Source organism: Manis javanica, chromosome 7 (assembly GCF_040802235.1).
Source record: "Manis javanica isolate MJ-LG chromosome 7, MJ_LKY, whole genome shotgun sequence".
Lineage (NCBI taxonomy): Eukaryota > Metazoa > Chordata > Mammalia > Pholidota > Manidae > Manis > Manis javanica.
The window spans coordinates 2,962,942-2,978,462 of NC_133162.1; the positions used below are offsets into that span (position 1 = coordinate 2,962,942).

Below are 15,521 nucleotides of genomic sequence, written 5' to 3' on the forward strand. Positions count from 1 at the left end.
GAATACAGTATATAACAACTTAAGAACAATTCAAAATCGTGTTAATTGTTTATGTCATTGATAAGGCTTCTGGTCAATGTAAGTTTTTGGGGAATCAAAAGTTATACATGGATTTTCAACTCCGCAGGAGGTCGGCGTCCCTAACCCCCATGTTGTTCAAGGGTCAACCGTTTTTGCCTAAGGTTTTTGATGAATCTTGGGAAGGGGACGAGAAGTGTAGAAATTGCAGGCATATTATGAACAAGCTGTCTGGAGCATTCTGACACATAACAGCCCCAGATGAAGGGACACACACAAGTGTAACTTGGAAAAGCTGTTTGCTTGAATGAATCATAGTTGAAACTTTAAAAACTCTCCTCATCCAAGATGTGGTCACATAGTACAAAAAACAAGCACTAAAGACAATCGCCAGGCAGGAAACTGCATAATGAAAGAGGAAACAATGAACTAAACCATAATCTGTGCCTCAGGCTGTTTGGCCCATGAAAGTCCCCAATATGCCAAAATGCATTCGATCAGTCACACTCAAGAGCTATGGTGAAGTGCACGGGTTGTGTCTGAGCTGGCTTGGCAAGCCCCACATTGCTGGGGCCAGGGTGGACCAGGAGAGCCACCATGGTGCCAACAAGAGCCACCACCCATCAGGGGTTCCGCAGAGCACCCACCGTGCCAAAACAATGCATTTCTGCTCGGGTTAGGAGCCCCAGCCCAGAGAAACCCTCAACCCAAGACACAGAATTCTGGCCACCTCATATACTGCTTCCACAGAAAGGCTGGTTTAGCAACATAGATATTTAGATGTGGAATGGAGCCAGGCAGCCAGGAGAGGGTGACGAGCCCAGGGGGCTGCTCCCACCCACAGGAGAGGGTGATGAACCCAGGGGGCTGCTCCCACCCACAGGAGAGGGTGACGAGCCCAGGGGGCTGCTCCCACCCACCAGGGAAGGGAGCATGGGCTGTTCTGCTTCCCGCGAAGCAGGGCCGGCCGGCCGGGCAGAGGGGCTGTCCGCAGAAAGCAGCGCTCTCCGCTGAGTGGCTGTGCCAAGGGAAGGCTGATGGGGTGGGGCTGATCATCTGGTCAACCAGGGAGGGAGTCGTGGGGACAGGTGAACCAGGCCCTGGTGAGGAAAGCTACTTGCCCATCATCCGTCACCTCCAGGACTCGCTCTGAGCCCCGTGGGCCATTTGCTTTCACAATTCCTGCCCTACTTTTGTTCTTGAGAGTCCTGCTTATCTTTCATGGTTCTAAACCGCACACATGGACTGGGTGTCACTGTCCATAGCAGCAGGGAGCTGCCCCTGGCAGCGGCCTCCGTATTGATTCATGACATGGGACGATCTTGCTAGGGACTTGACCTGCGTGGCCTGCTATCCGCTCTCAGGCTTTTGATCCTGTTTTCCTTCTCACTTTTCTCAGCTTCAGCCTCAGAAAGCCTTAGACCCAGATTTCCACATTTGCTGACCCTGAAAAGCAGCTCAGCCACTCTAGGGTTCAAAGAAGTACACTTCTACCAGCTGTTTCTTTCCCACTTAATTTAAGTGCAGTGTTGTTAGCTTGTTAGCTTGTTCTGATCAATAGTGGGCATTGGAAGGTTTACAAACCTTCCAGCTCCTCCAGGTAATACTTGAGCAAGGTCAATAATTTTTATAAGCTAAGCCCTCATTTAAAATACGGGAGAACAGTAGTGGCTGCCAACCAGAAATGGCAAACGCATCCCCTCTTTTAGCTATTATATTCTCTTTATATTGGTAAATTTAAGTTCAGGGAAAAAATCTGTACAAACTGTCTGAAAGCACAAAGCTGCTTCCTGCTGTGGATCTACGAGGAGGCCAGAGAAAACCTCCCTCCCTCTCTGCTGCAACCACTCTGGAGACACACTCAGGCTGGATTCGCACCTTGCAAAGCCAACATGCACACCCGGACCAGCGCCAGGACGCCGGCAGGCACAGGGCTCAGCGCCCCCTTTCTGGGGAGACTGCCTGCCTGGCCTGGCAGAGGGTCCTGGCTACTTCCTGGATGGAGCACAGCCCGAAGGGCCGAGGAGCCGTGCGCCCTGGGAAGGCTGCGGGCTGGCCTGAGACACTTAGCCCTGGCTTGGCTCTCTAAGACAGATTTTGAATTCTAAAGGGTGGGCTCTGGTGACGACTTGAGGTAGTGATGTCATTCCCTTCCCTGTTGTGGCCCACCCGCCTTCCAGGACTCACACAGCCTCTGCTGAGGGCACCAGGCACAGCGGGAGCACCTCCCAGGAGATAGTGGGGCGAGTGCAGCCTGGAAGGGCCTTTCCCAGACCTCCCTGGCAGGGCTCTCCCTAGAGGCCCTTTGGAAAGAGGGCTGACAGAGGTAAAGATACGAGTTCCCCTTTTGAGGCTCTGTAACAGAAGTTACAAGAAACTTACTTCCAGAGGTTCAAAAAATACAGATTTTACTACTGTCACACCACTGGATTTCATAGCTACGAGCTAATAGCTGTGACGAAGGAATTACTACAGTGTTACATATTTCATTTAAAAGGGGACATCACAGTCACTTTGAAAAGAAAACTCAGAGCCATCATCTCTGAGGCGACACAGGGAGGGCCAGCTGAGGTCCGCACCACCCATGCCCTGGGGCTGGGGGTCCACAGCACAGGGCCTGGCCTTTCCTGGATGCCCCAGGCCAGCCTGGCAGAAACGGCAGAGGCCCTCCTGCCCCCATCCCCAGACCACCTGCGGCCTGTTGGCCACGCCTGCTAAGGCTCCCCACAGGCTGAAGGGCTTCGAATGGGAGGGATGCGCCCACACATACCTAGAATCTGCAGCAAGTGTCCACGCACATCCTGAATCTATAGAAGTGTCTACACATACTGTGAACCTGAAGCCCCATCTTAGCTTTCTCAGGTCTGCTTTTCTTGAACTCTCTGTGAAATACCACTACTAGCAAAGGGCTACTTCTAGTGTTCTAGCCACTTTCGCCCCTGACCTCTAAGGCTCTTTGAAGATGGATATCTCACAAAGTTGTTCAGTTTTTTAAAGTAAGTAAATATAAAGAAGTTAGGGACTGTTAACAGAAATTTAAGTGATATTTCATTATGAAAGAAACATTAAAGATTTATTTCAAGAATAATGGCTTCATTAAATAACTATTTCTTAGAGAAAAATCAATTTCAAATAAACAAAAGTGACCTTTGCAAGAGGTTTATAGGGAGCACCCGGACCCTCTCAACAGCTCTGCTGGGCCGCGGGACAGCCAGCGCGGCCGGGACAAGTGATGCTACTGACGCTCTTAAGGAACTAGATGAGCAAAAAACAAGACCCCCAAGACCACATAAAACTTTTATTTTTAAAGAAAATGCCCTGCTACAACCACAATCTCATGAGAATCCGAACACATTTCATTTGACACTCACCTGTCCTGTCCACTTCTCCAACGGCAGGAGGAACCTCACCCCCCAGGGACTGCAGGCTCCTCACCGGCTCCCCGAGGAATCCTGCCTGTCTGGCCCGAGGAGGAGGCAGGAAAGGAACTTAATGGTTCCTCCACAGGAACGTCCAGATAATGAACTTGTTACTAATCAAACTTTTGGAAGCTTACAAGATAAGAAACTGGACTTTGTGAAATTCTCAACATTTGTTAAGTTTTAACCTGTGGAAACGGCAATTTCATATGGCTCCACTAGGCACGTATATTTTGTAACTAGCCTTAAAAATGAACAACTGGTGGATTGTGAGAAGGCCAGGCTGTTCTGCTCATCCCGTGAGGCGCCTGCCAGCTGCTCGGGAGGCCACAGGTGGGCCTGAGGAACAGGCGACAGAGGCCTGGCAGAGTTCACAAGTCCTACAACGTTAGGAAGAACGGGAAAAGATGTCGGCACTTAAGGATGAACTTGGTTATGACTGCATTTTTTAAACAAGCTGAAATAGGTAGACCTGGACTATATCTCAGAGTTGGGAATATGAGGAAAAAGTGACACACAGAAGTATGTTCAACATGCTCAAAAATTAAGATGCATGACAAAGAGAACTTAGGGGAAAATGTGTTGCACTTTAAAATGTGCCCATTCTCCTAGTTTGCAAAGAAGGCTTATTTATTTGCTCATGTTGACCCACAGCTTCCGGAGCACTCTGAGGTTGTTAGATTTTCCTGGGGGTTACTCACCATAATTTCACTCGTGCTACAAGATAAAGCAGAAACAGAGCAAAGCCAACTATCGTTGGACAGAGGGGCTGTGATTGCATCTGGGGGTTAGTGCCAATTAACTGCATGCTAGCAATTGCAGTATAACCGTGCACCACCCTCCCTCCTTAAACTGTAAAATCCCTGCACCTGGTTGCTGCCTAGGAGTGACTGAGCTAAATTAGAAAAACCTGGCTTGCACATGCTGTGCCATGGGAAATCTTGGCCTCACAGCAACCACTGTCAGCAGGTAGGCCTGGCGAGGGGCTCTGTCCCCAGGAGGGTGTAGAGGCTCCCCCGACGAACCCTAAACCTGGCTGGAGGGAACTACATCCCAGTCAGAAGGGCCTACCAGCATGCAGGGCTTGTCCAATGGGGGAAGGGCTACCTGGTGGCTGAATGGCCTTCATCCCTACCCCAGTGGCTGCTCCCCAGCTTGTCCAGTCTTCTGATGGACCCGGACCAGCCAGCTGAGGAGAGGCCCCTATGGGCCCACAGGCAGGGAGGCAGGCTAAGTGTAGTGAGTCTCAACCCTCTCTGCAAGCACTGAAGACAGGACTTCAGGATTTTACAAGCTCACACGCCCCACCTTCCCTACATTATAGATAATTCCTGTCCTGAAATTCTCAAAACCTGAAATTTTAGCCTATCCAATAGACACCAAGAGAGGACAGCTGACTGGGCAGTTCTTTCATGGGGCTGCTGGCAGAGCTGTAACCCCCTAATGGTGACAGCCAATAGGAGGTCAGCGCCCACAGATTCCCCAGCCCCGACTTTAAAAACAAAACCACATGTGAGTCTCTCAGCACCCCCGGCCTGAGCCTGGCACTTGGGGGCTGCACACGAGTGTCACCACAACCCTCAAGTCAGCTTGTGGACTCATGGTGCTGGGGAGGGGCCCTGGAGGATGCAGACTGGGGAGCTCCCGGACATGAGGGGGTGCCCCGCCAAGGCCTGCTCCAGTCCCCGCCCCTGCCCTAGAAATGCCCTTACAGAAATTCTGGAGCCGTCACAGAAAGAATCTACCCGGGGGTGGTTCCAGAGGGAAGTGCCTGTTCATGACAGCAGGACAGGTTCGGCTCATTACGTGGGGACATGTTTGAGGTCCTGCCTGTTCACTTGTCTGGCTGTGTTAGCTCAGGGTATCAGCTCAACTTTCAGGTATGCTGCTCCCCACTTTCCTGAAAATTCCACTCCATTTGCAAGTTCCTTTTTGCTAAAAATCATAGCAGCAATTAGAATACCATTATACTTATTTACTAATTCCATTCTGAAATCAAGACTGCTTTAGACTTACCTTACCTAAAATACCAGGGTAACTTTTTACTTAAAAAATGTGTATACATCTATATCTATGTACCTGTATATCTGCATTTATATATCTATGTATCTGCATTTACATTGAAACAACTCCAACAAAATCACTATACAAAATAAATCTCTGGTGTGTGTCAAGAATGATACTAGCTGCCATAAGATTCAAAGAGAAGCTTAGAAAGACACGAATGGGAACATGTTTTTGGATATCAGAGACTACATGCCTTTAGCAGACTACATTTCGGCAACAAGTTCTGAATTAGGCCTTTAAGAATAAAATACCTAATTATCGTAAGTTTGAGAAATTAAACTGAAAACTTATCTGACATGACACAATGCTGCTACCCGCTCTAGATATGTCAACAACTGAGTTTATGGAAGTGGCTAATTGTCCATGCACAAGCCTCATTTTCTGTGTTGTTGGCAAGCAGATAGTTTAAGTTAACAAAAAGCTTATTGAAAAATTCACTGCTATTCAGATGTGTTCCTAGTTAAACCTTCCAGCCAGCAAGAGTCAAGAGTCAATCTGCATGCATCATTTTTACTGCCTTTGCCAAGAATTGTGTGACCACGTGCCAAAACTAACACGACCATTTGGAATGGGTGGAGATTGTGAACTCTTGTCCTTACAGCACGGCCACATGCTGTCTCTGTTTAGATGATGTAAAAATACCAACTTAGTATAGTCAGTAAAATGAGCTGTGATGTAAGTGATAGTTAATAAGTCAAGCTCCCTGAACACAACACTGTGAGATGCTGAGTTACTGACCTTGCTGGAAAAGGGGATGGTGAATCGCAGGCACGGGGCGCTCGCTGAGGACCCTGGGCTCGTGGAAATAGGCATCCAGCCAGGCTGTACACTGCATCAGAGGCTCTGTCGTTTCCCCAGGGCTGTTGAGAAGCTCGGGAGGAGTGGGGGCCTCCGAGGGGCTGCAAAAGGGGGTAACAGGAGCTTAATAACCTTACCTCTACACACCTGAGAAGCCAACAGAAAAATCCACGAGTCAAGTCTATAGCTGCTTCCTGGGTACGTGCCTCCTGACTAGCTGCGCAGCAGCTGTTCCGCAGTAAGAGTGGCCTGGAGGACTGAGGGTGTCCGCGTCTCCACCGGTAGCTTTAAGACACACAACCCGCCTTTGAAAACAGGAGGGACGTCCTAGTGCAGGGGCTCTTCCACTTGGGCTCAGAAGGCGAGCAGGATGTGACAGCAAGGACGAGAAGCGCGGCAGCTGCCCCCGCGGGAGTGCACCGCCCCTTTGCAAGACTAATAGACACTTATTTGCATCATTTTCATAACATCACCGAGTATTTGGCATCAAAGTATCTTCCAGAAATACCACCAAAGAAATTGCCCGGCCCGACACCCTCCCTCCTGCCCGCTCCACTGCGCAAGGGCGCATCCAGGCGCTTCCCCTCGCTCTGTGGGGGGGTTTCCTCCGAGTTCGCTCGGGGCTGCTGACTCTCACGCTGCAGAGCGTCTAATGCACGTGTAAGTTGTTCGGTGCAACTTCTTTCAGTTACGATGCTGTGACTTTGATGCCTGGGGCCATACAACCTATTTGGCTCTTTTTCACGTTCCCTTGCTTGGTCACCAGTCTTCAATTTCTTACATTTAAACCAGTGTGCTTCAGACTTGCTTCAGGAGTTCCTTGTTTCTTCTACTTGGGGTGCTAATTCTTCTGTCTGTGGGACCTCCAAGCCGCCCCTCATCCTCAGCAGGGGCTGATTTTCCAGGGTGTCCTCTGCTGGATTGAGACAACATCCCTGCAGAGAGGGTTTACTTTGCTGCTTCTGAGCCTAGAGTTTTATGATGAATCCAGTTTCTATCTCAATTTCCTGGGACCCCACACCCCCATAGCACCAGCACTAAGTCCTCAGGTAGCTCTCCTTCCTACCTCTGAAGGCCTGGGCAGGTGGCACTTCCTTGTGGCTCTGAGGCCTGGAGGGCAGAATCTCCTGCTTAGATACTGTGGCACTGGAGGCTCTTCCTGGGCCTTTCACGCCTCCCCACCTGCGTCCCGGGGGCAGGGAGTGGGCTTCAATCTACAGGCTGCATTCTTCACCACTTGCTGCCACGACGAGAGTCCGAGTGAGATGGAGAGGCCACCATTCTCCCAGCACAGGTATGGGCAAGGTGCGTAAGGGCTGGACAAGCACACGTTCAGGATGCTGCAGATCCAGAGACGTGGGCTTCATCCTGCAAGCAGCGGGGAGCAACTACCTGACGCAGGGACTCATCAGCTATCCTGCTGGAGTCCCCGTCTCTGAGCCATGGATGGCAGTGGCAGGTCTGAGTCTCTGCCGAAGTCCTTGCAGCTTCTCAGAAATAAGCTTCCTCGGACAGGCTGCACAGAGGTTCGCTCTACACTCTTTACCAGAATGGAACAGGAGACTTTCTCAGCACACGAACCTGGACGGTGTTGAGGAAGGAACCAGGGAACAAAGGGGAGAAGGAATGAGTCCACCAGAGTGACCGGGCTGAGGATGGTGGAGCCCTGAGCTCTGCAGAGCCGGACAGAGCAGGACGGACAGGCCTGGGGACGGCAGCCCGGGCCTCTGAGGGGCTGCCGTTCCCAGGGCTCTGAGAGAGGGGCCCACGCAGATAGACCTGTGCCCAGAGCCAGGAGGGCTCCTGGGTGACCTGTCTCAGGCCCCCTGGGCTGCCAGCTCATAGGTGTGGTGGGGCCCGAGGCAGGGGACAGAGCGGCATGTCAAACACCTGGGGGAAGGGGGTGGGCAGAACCGCCCTCCTGTCAAGATCTTGTCCATGAGCACGTCTGGTCAAGGGAAAACCGCCACCGCTTGGTTTAAGTGCCACTCAACTTGAGAGAAGTTCTCAGGCCTCTAATCCTGCTCTGTCCTGTGCTCACTGCGCGGAAGGTGTACTGCTGACACCCAAGGGCAGCGACGCAGCAGTGCGTCACGTGCTCTGCCATCCTGCTCAGGGTTGCAAGGAGAGCGAGGGAGCGCGGAGGGCAGATGAAGGAAAGGAGCCCAGGGGCAAAGTCACCGTGAACTGCACAGGGCTGCGCACACGCAGGCGGTGACGAGGCTAAGGAGCTGATGTCAGTGCCCAGCCAGTGGGGGACTTACCTCCCCAGGAAGCGAGAGGGGCACAGGGACTGCCTCACGACCCCGCACCGTACCACCGTGGCCAGGTGCCTTCTGCAGTGCCAAGCGGTCAAGGATGCAGCAAAAGCAAGTGTTGGTCCTGGGGCCTGCCTGGCCTGCACGCACACTGCAAACGGGCCTCCTCGGGAAACAGGGCATCTTCACCTGAGAGGCAGGGGTTTCTGGACGCCCCAGCGGCCTGTGCTTCAAGCGTTAGAGCTCTTTATCTGGGCACTTGCCCAGGCACCTGCGCCCCATCTACCCCAACAGCCGCGTCCTCCATGTCACAGAGGGGATTGAATGGGAGCTGCGGTTCCTAGCATTTCCCACTCTTAAAAGGATATCTGAAGAATTTTTATAGTAGTAAAACTCATCTTAAATTGATTTTTTATGCTTGTGCTAAAGATCTCAACCTCCGATTTACTCTGTAGTTCTCCTGTTTAACTCTTTCTCTATTGGCATTAGATAACTATTCATGGGTGAAATGTAATTAAACAGCTTTGATTCTGAAGCAAGGATTTATGATACTGCATTTAAAATGAATGGCATTAAACACACACATAAAACTGGGTTTTTAAAGCTATGACACAAATTTCCATTTCTACAATAAAATGAAATTTATTCCCTGCCCTGCCCTCTCCTCCAACAGCTTTGTTCGCCTCTGAGAGCCGCATGCTGTGACAGCACCACAGATCCACTAACAGCCGCTCTTATTACGGGGGAGTTTCTCCATGTTTCCCTGCTGACGGGCCTGAAGCCCCGATAATTACGGGCTCTGTGGCCCATGCTCACTGGAATCCCACAGCCATGTCTTCCCCGGGCGCCTTCCAACTTGCCTACCTCCGAAATGCAGGCCCCGGTGGCCAACCGCACCACCTCCAGGAAGGCAGCCATGCATGGGGGCCACATGGCAGCCGGAAAGCTGGCCCTGCAGGCGGGGACCAGACAGAGCTGCCCCGAGCCAGCCGGGACAAGGCAGAGGGGACACGGCAGCGTCACCCCACCTCAGACCATCTTCCAGGATGTTACTCGGCATCAGTAAGCGTAATCATGGCAGAGTATCATGACACTGGTGCCCTTTCACTTTTTTTTTTTTTAAACTTGGCATGAGTAGCTGAGAAATGACTCTGGCTTCCTTGAGCTTTCTTACCTATGACAATAGAAAGCACTGGGTACCTTCATACAGCGGACATGAAACCACAGGTGGTTTGGTTTAAGGGTTTCTTCGAGAGAAATGCACCTGTGATGACCCCAGGGGCACTGCCTTTGGGGGCAGGGTGGTGGTGGGGGCGTGGGAGAGGAGCGCCCAGGCTGCCCGTGCATCGGCAAGCCCTGTGTGAGCCCTGAGCTGGGAGTCGTTTTGAGAAGCAGCTGCAGCCCATTCCCCTCCTGGGCTTGCAGAAAGAACATTCCAGTGTTGAACTCTATTCAGGTTTGTCCTTCAAACCAAACTGGGATGGAGAGATGTGGTAAAATGCTCCAGGAAACAAACCCGTGCAAGGATTCTGAGGCAGGTGGCGGTGCCTCGCCCAGACACGTCAGAGGGGACCCGCAGCTTTGCAGCATCGTGAGCCCGGGAGTTATTCAAGGGAAAAGTGTCCTTCCTGCGTAAAGCTGGCATTTCATGGCACTGATACTAACGAGAATGTGAAGGGAACGTGGTGGCATCCCACCTGGGGAAGCGGGGAGAGTGGAAGGTGACTGAGCCCAATCTAAATGAAACTGCTCCAGGAGACACAGGTTCTTGGCATCCACCTAAGCACGGGACGTCCTGCCCAGCTCTGGCTGGCACCTACCAGGCACTGTGCCAGCAGCCAGGGCAGCCAGACACGGGGCTCTGGCTAGTGGAATCAGGGCACCACGAAGATGAACCGTGGAGGGGTGGCCGAGTGGCCATGTGGGTAGCCAGGCCCTTCGAAGGCACGGCTGTAGGTCTACAACCGCGTCAGGCTTGGCATGTACCCTGACGGGGCAGCTCTGGAAGAGCATTCTTGACTCTTTCCATGCTGCAGACATGCTTAATGCCTAACCGATATACAGAAACCGGCCCAGTCCTTCGTTCCTCACGTCTGATCAGGTCTGTTAGCCACGCAGCGGGCAGACTGGGTGACCCCCCTGCACATAGTGTTGTGCCTTCCAACGCCTCTGTTTGACACCAGTGCTTTTCCAACATCCTCTTCACAGCAGGAAACTGAGTCCTAGGGTTTGGGAGTGTCAACTGGGCACCCAAGAAATGCCTTCCAAGAGCATGGATTCTCCTGAGTTCCTCTAGAATCTGGCAGGGAGTTGATGCAGGACGTGTCCTTGGGCAGGGCTGGGAGATCAGTCTGCACAGAACTACTCGGAGCTGGAGGCACGTCTTTCAGTGGGAGGAAGAGCCCAGAGCCTCGGCTGCACGCAGTCTCTTGGACAGCCCTGAACTGAGATGAGAAAGGTCTCCCAGGCCGGGCTGGCTGGGCATACCTCTGCCTTCTCTGGCCTTCAGGAGGTGGCACAGAGGGTGGCTGGAGGCCTCCAGGACTCCAGGGCAGAACGCCAGGCCTCACAGGCTCAGAAGGCACCCCTTCCCAGCACAAACCAAAAACCACACCAGAGATGACTTAATAAACATCCCGAGGCGGCTCTGGCCAGGTGCGACTGGGGAGGGCTCAGCTATGGCCAGCGCAGCCCCACAGCCGAGCCGCTTCTGTCTGTCTGACAGGTTCGTCCTGCACTTATCGTACCTTCCTGCTAAAGCTTCCTGCTTCTTCCAGCAGCAGGACTGAAGGCAAGAAATAAATTGTTACCTGCTACCAAAAAAGGTCATTTTTTTAAAAATGAGAAGGCTACATAAAGCTTTTAAACACAATGTTCCAACTGCATTTAGTGCGTTGATTTCATGCAAGCATTTACTGAGGACCTGTCATGTGCACAGCGGATTGGCAAGAGTGTTGACACAGGGTCTGTCGCACCACCGGCCGGTGGGGAAGGGAAGGGGACACGCCAAGGGTGTCGGCGCCTCCACGCCCGCCTCTCAGACAACCTGATGCCTGCCAGCTATTCCCTCCCCAGGTAGGGCTTTCCCACACCACGGCTCGGCCCTGAGACACTGCCTGGTGGCTGGCAGTGGTTTGGGGAGTATCACCACAGAGGTGTGACAGTGTTTGTGCAATTATTTGGACATTCTAGTGTCACATTAGGACAGAGAGTAGAAAAGGGAAAAATTAAAGTACTATGCTAGTAATAAACACCGATCTCAATACCAACAAGTCAAAGACGACAGACCAAAGGCATGCCGACAGGGTGTAGCCACCAGGACTGGGGCCACCGTGCAGCCACGGCAGTGCTTGCAGGGGCTCACTGAGACTCGGGTGCCGCCCCACGAATTCCTGGCAGCTCACTGACTCCTTACATGATCCTACGAACGGTATGTATTCAATTGTAGAAGAAAAGGTAAAAAATTAAGACATGTATGAAATGCCGGCATCATATTTAAGGTCATACAACAAATGACAGGTGTAATCATTACATGCATGTTTACTGATGGACTTTCACGCACTGGTTTTAGCGCCGGTTCTCAAAGATGCACTCTGTTCAAAGGAAGACCCCCTCTCATGCAGCAGGGGAAGCAGGCGGCACAGAGCCTGTTCCTGGTTCAGACGAAATTCAGGAGGAAGGCTTCCCGGGGGAGGCGGTACCCACCAGTCCCAGCGGGAGGGCTGGCTGGGGCTCTGAAGGTTGCTCAGCAAGTTTTACTGAGCTTTTACTGGGCGGTTCATGACACAGGCGGACATAAATCCTGCTCTGGGCCTCGATGCTTTCCACCCCACAATCACAGCCCCCCAAAATGAGCTCCACATTTACGGTCCTGTCATAGGCCACCAATGGTTCATGTCCCAAGGTCAACAATAGGACGAGGAAGAGGCAGTAAAGTTTAACTGGGCCCCAATATACTCACTTACTGGGTGGTCATAGGTATGTTGCTTAAATTGGATATCAGTTTTTAATAGGCATCCTACGCCCTCAAAATTTGGGGCTCAAATTAATGTCAGAACCCAAATAAGACCACAGAGGAATTTACAGTACTATTTTAAAACACCCATTAAAACCAGAAAATTTTATGTAAATTTTCAACTCCTTTCCACATAATACATATGTCACAGAACTGTATGGTCTTTTTTAAAATAATTGATTCTTAAAAATACATAAGCAATAATAAAACATTTTAAAGACAATTTTAATAGTATACTTGGCAGACTAGAGCGCCTGAAAAAAAAGCCTATTTATTTCCTCCCCTAAACGTTCAAATTATTAAAAGGAAAATTGCATTTTATCAACACTTTAACATATCATTAAAAATCTCTACTATTTGACAGATGAAGATAAAAACACCCCAAAACTATAGATGAATTATCAGGTCCCTAATGATTCCAAAACAATTACAGGATGCAGAGCAATCTAGTTAAATTTTATTCAAAAGCTTACTACACTTGTGTTTTCTTTTATTTTTCTATCAAGAAACCCATGAGGTTTAAGCACAATTCATTATGTATGAGACCCTACTTGCGGTGCTTGACTGCTGATTAATAGCAAAGTTTGCTGTATGTACATTTGCAACATTAGATGCATACAATATGCTAACTTATTCTTTCACTGAAACTAATTATTTACAAAAATGACTACTTGAGACTACAATTTATTAAATGCATGCATCCAGTCTCAATTTGGCCCCCAAAGACAGCCCAGAATGAAGATCTTTTACTTGATGTGACAACTTCGAGAAACGTTGTTATTAATATTGTAAATGTGCCAAATAAAGAGTTCAAATAGCCTTATGTCTGTGTTGCGTTTGCTTTCCACCACCGCAGCAGTGAACAAAGAAGCTTTTTAACGTTTCACACACGAGAGGTAGAGCTCCTCTTTCCCAGTTTAATTTGGCTTCTTATAAATAAAATGCTCATGTTAGCAATGAAATAGCTTAAGAAATAATAACTAATGTAAAAGAGAAATAAAAAGTCCTAATCAAATGTTGCTTAAGGAGACTACAATTCTGTCCATAAGTTCAGTTCATTTGTTGAAAAATATTTGTAGAAATGAAACTTGTAGAGAGTTTTTTCCACCAGTTTGATCAAAGTATTGATACTTCCACAGGCTTTTCCCCCAGAGGCTCTCTGGGGTTAGGTCACTTTGCACTATTCAGCAATTCTCTTCCCCGTTCCCAAAGAAAGAACAAAGAAGGAAGCAGTCCACAGACAAGAATTACCGATGTCTCACATTTGTGCATGGATTTCAAATGGGGCATTTGGTCAACCTCGAGGGTTCTCAGGCTGACTGTAGTGCATGTGGCCTAGAGCAGCAGCCACCTGCTTTGAATGTCCTCTACAGTCTTGTCTCTCTCTGCTGGGCCAAACGGCAAGTTCTCTGCAGCTGCCCCCTTGATGCCCTCAGACTGGGTGTGGCCTTACTCTGCTCTGCTCAGAGCGTGTGCCACTGTAGGCTCAGGGGAGACAGAACCAGACTCCCCCTTCACATGCCAAATAAGCAAAGTCAACGCTTGTGCCCCAAAGACAGAATGCTCGTGCTGAAGGCCACGGCCGGCCACTGACTGCTCTGGGCCACTGACACTGTGCAAGTATGCCTAAGGTAAAAGAAGGTGAGTTTTACGCAAGCACCTGCTCTGGGACGTAAGATTTCAGGGACATCAAGGAACTGAAACATCAGTGAGAGAGGCTTTGCCCTCTTCAATACGCAAGTGTTAAGAGAAAAAGAAAGAAGGATGAGCATGGGAAAACCTCAGGGCACGCTGCCAAGGCGGGTAAAAGGTGGTTGGTTTTCTGCCTTGTGATTTAACCTCCCGACTCTCAATAACACAGGGAAGGGCAGCTGCAGCCAAGGCAACTACAGAGGCCCCAGGTGACAGGATGTCTCAGTGTCACATCTCCATTATATGACATGGACCTCTGAAAAGCAGGGGTCCACTGAGCAGAGTTGAGGGTCAGCAATATAGAACAGCTCCAGGTAAAGCCTGTATCGATTTTCCAGCTGCTGTTGGCTGTGTGTCCACCATGCACCCAGCACATGATCCAAGCGCTCCTATGTCCTTCCTCCCAACACTCCTGAGGAGACATTATCATCTCTGCTTGTGAGGAGAGGAGACTGAGTCCAGAGGCTCAGAGACAGCGACTTAACCAACGCATAAGTGATAGAGCCAGGATTTGAATTAAAGTCTGATTCCAAAGACCTTAATCTCCATGAAATGGAAGTACTCTTGCACATCTCTTTGAAATGGGAACAAATGGCCTGAGAGGTCTGTAGGTTCACATGCTCTCTTCTTGATAACACAGATCAATATGCCATTTGGATTTATTCTTTTGCATTTAGATAAGTTTTGCAAACTTTCCCCTAATCCACAGGACTACAACCTAGGCCTTCTCATTCAAAGACAATGGGAATCTGAGTGTTCAATCTAGTTGTTATAGTCTAGAAGCTTCTAAGAAGAGACTAGGTGTACACGCTATAGGGTCTCAGGCTCACAGACAGTGGCGCACAGGGCATTACTGGTCCACACCCTTAAAGGAAGGCCATATTTATATTTAAATGCCTCAATGATCAGTCCACACAATAGACAGCCTTCCTTTATGGGCTAAGAGGTGTACGTCTTAATGAACCAAGGGCCCATCATCTTTCCCAGCCTCCACCGTCCACAGGGTGCTCACAGCTCTGCTCTAGGTGGCCTGGCAAACCAGCAGGAGGGGCCTTTTCTAAGGCAGGTATGGCTGGGCTGCCTGAGGAAGTCAAATGGTTGGGCTCCCCGCATACCTGAAGGCTGCTCCAGGGATCTGAAGGAAGAACCTGGCACGGCCCTGGCACCCGCTGTGCCTCCCGGCCCTGGGGTCCTACCGCCCATTCTTGGCACTCAGCAGCTGCCTGCGGAACCAATGGGCAAAAGGGATGTAGC

The 15,521-nt window shown here is 50.3% G+C and overlaps 1 protein-coding gene across 5 annotated transcripts in view; it reads right to left on the reverse strand.

The window, feature by feature from the left end:
• The window catches only part of MGMT (O-6-methylguanine-DNA methyltransferase), a 252,852-nt gene that overhangs the window by 40,748 nt on the left and 196,583 nt on the right, over positions 1–15,521 (reverse strand). For all 5 annotated transcript variants that reach the window (XM_037011745.2, XM_073240119.1, XM_037011741.2 and 2 more), the window contains one exon: positions 6,243–6,403. In XM_037011745.2, the coding sequence (XP_036867640.2) occupies positions 6,243–6,403 (161 nt within the window). The remainder of the gene's footprint in view (positions 1–6,242; positions 6,404–15,521) is intronic.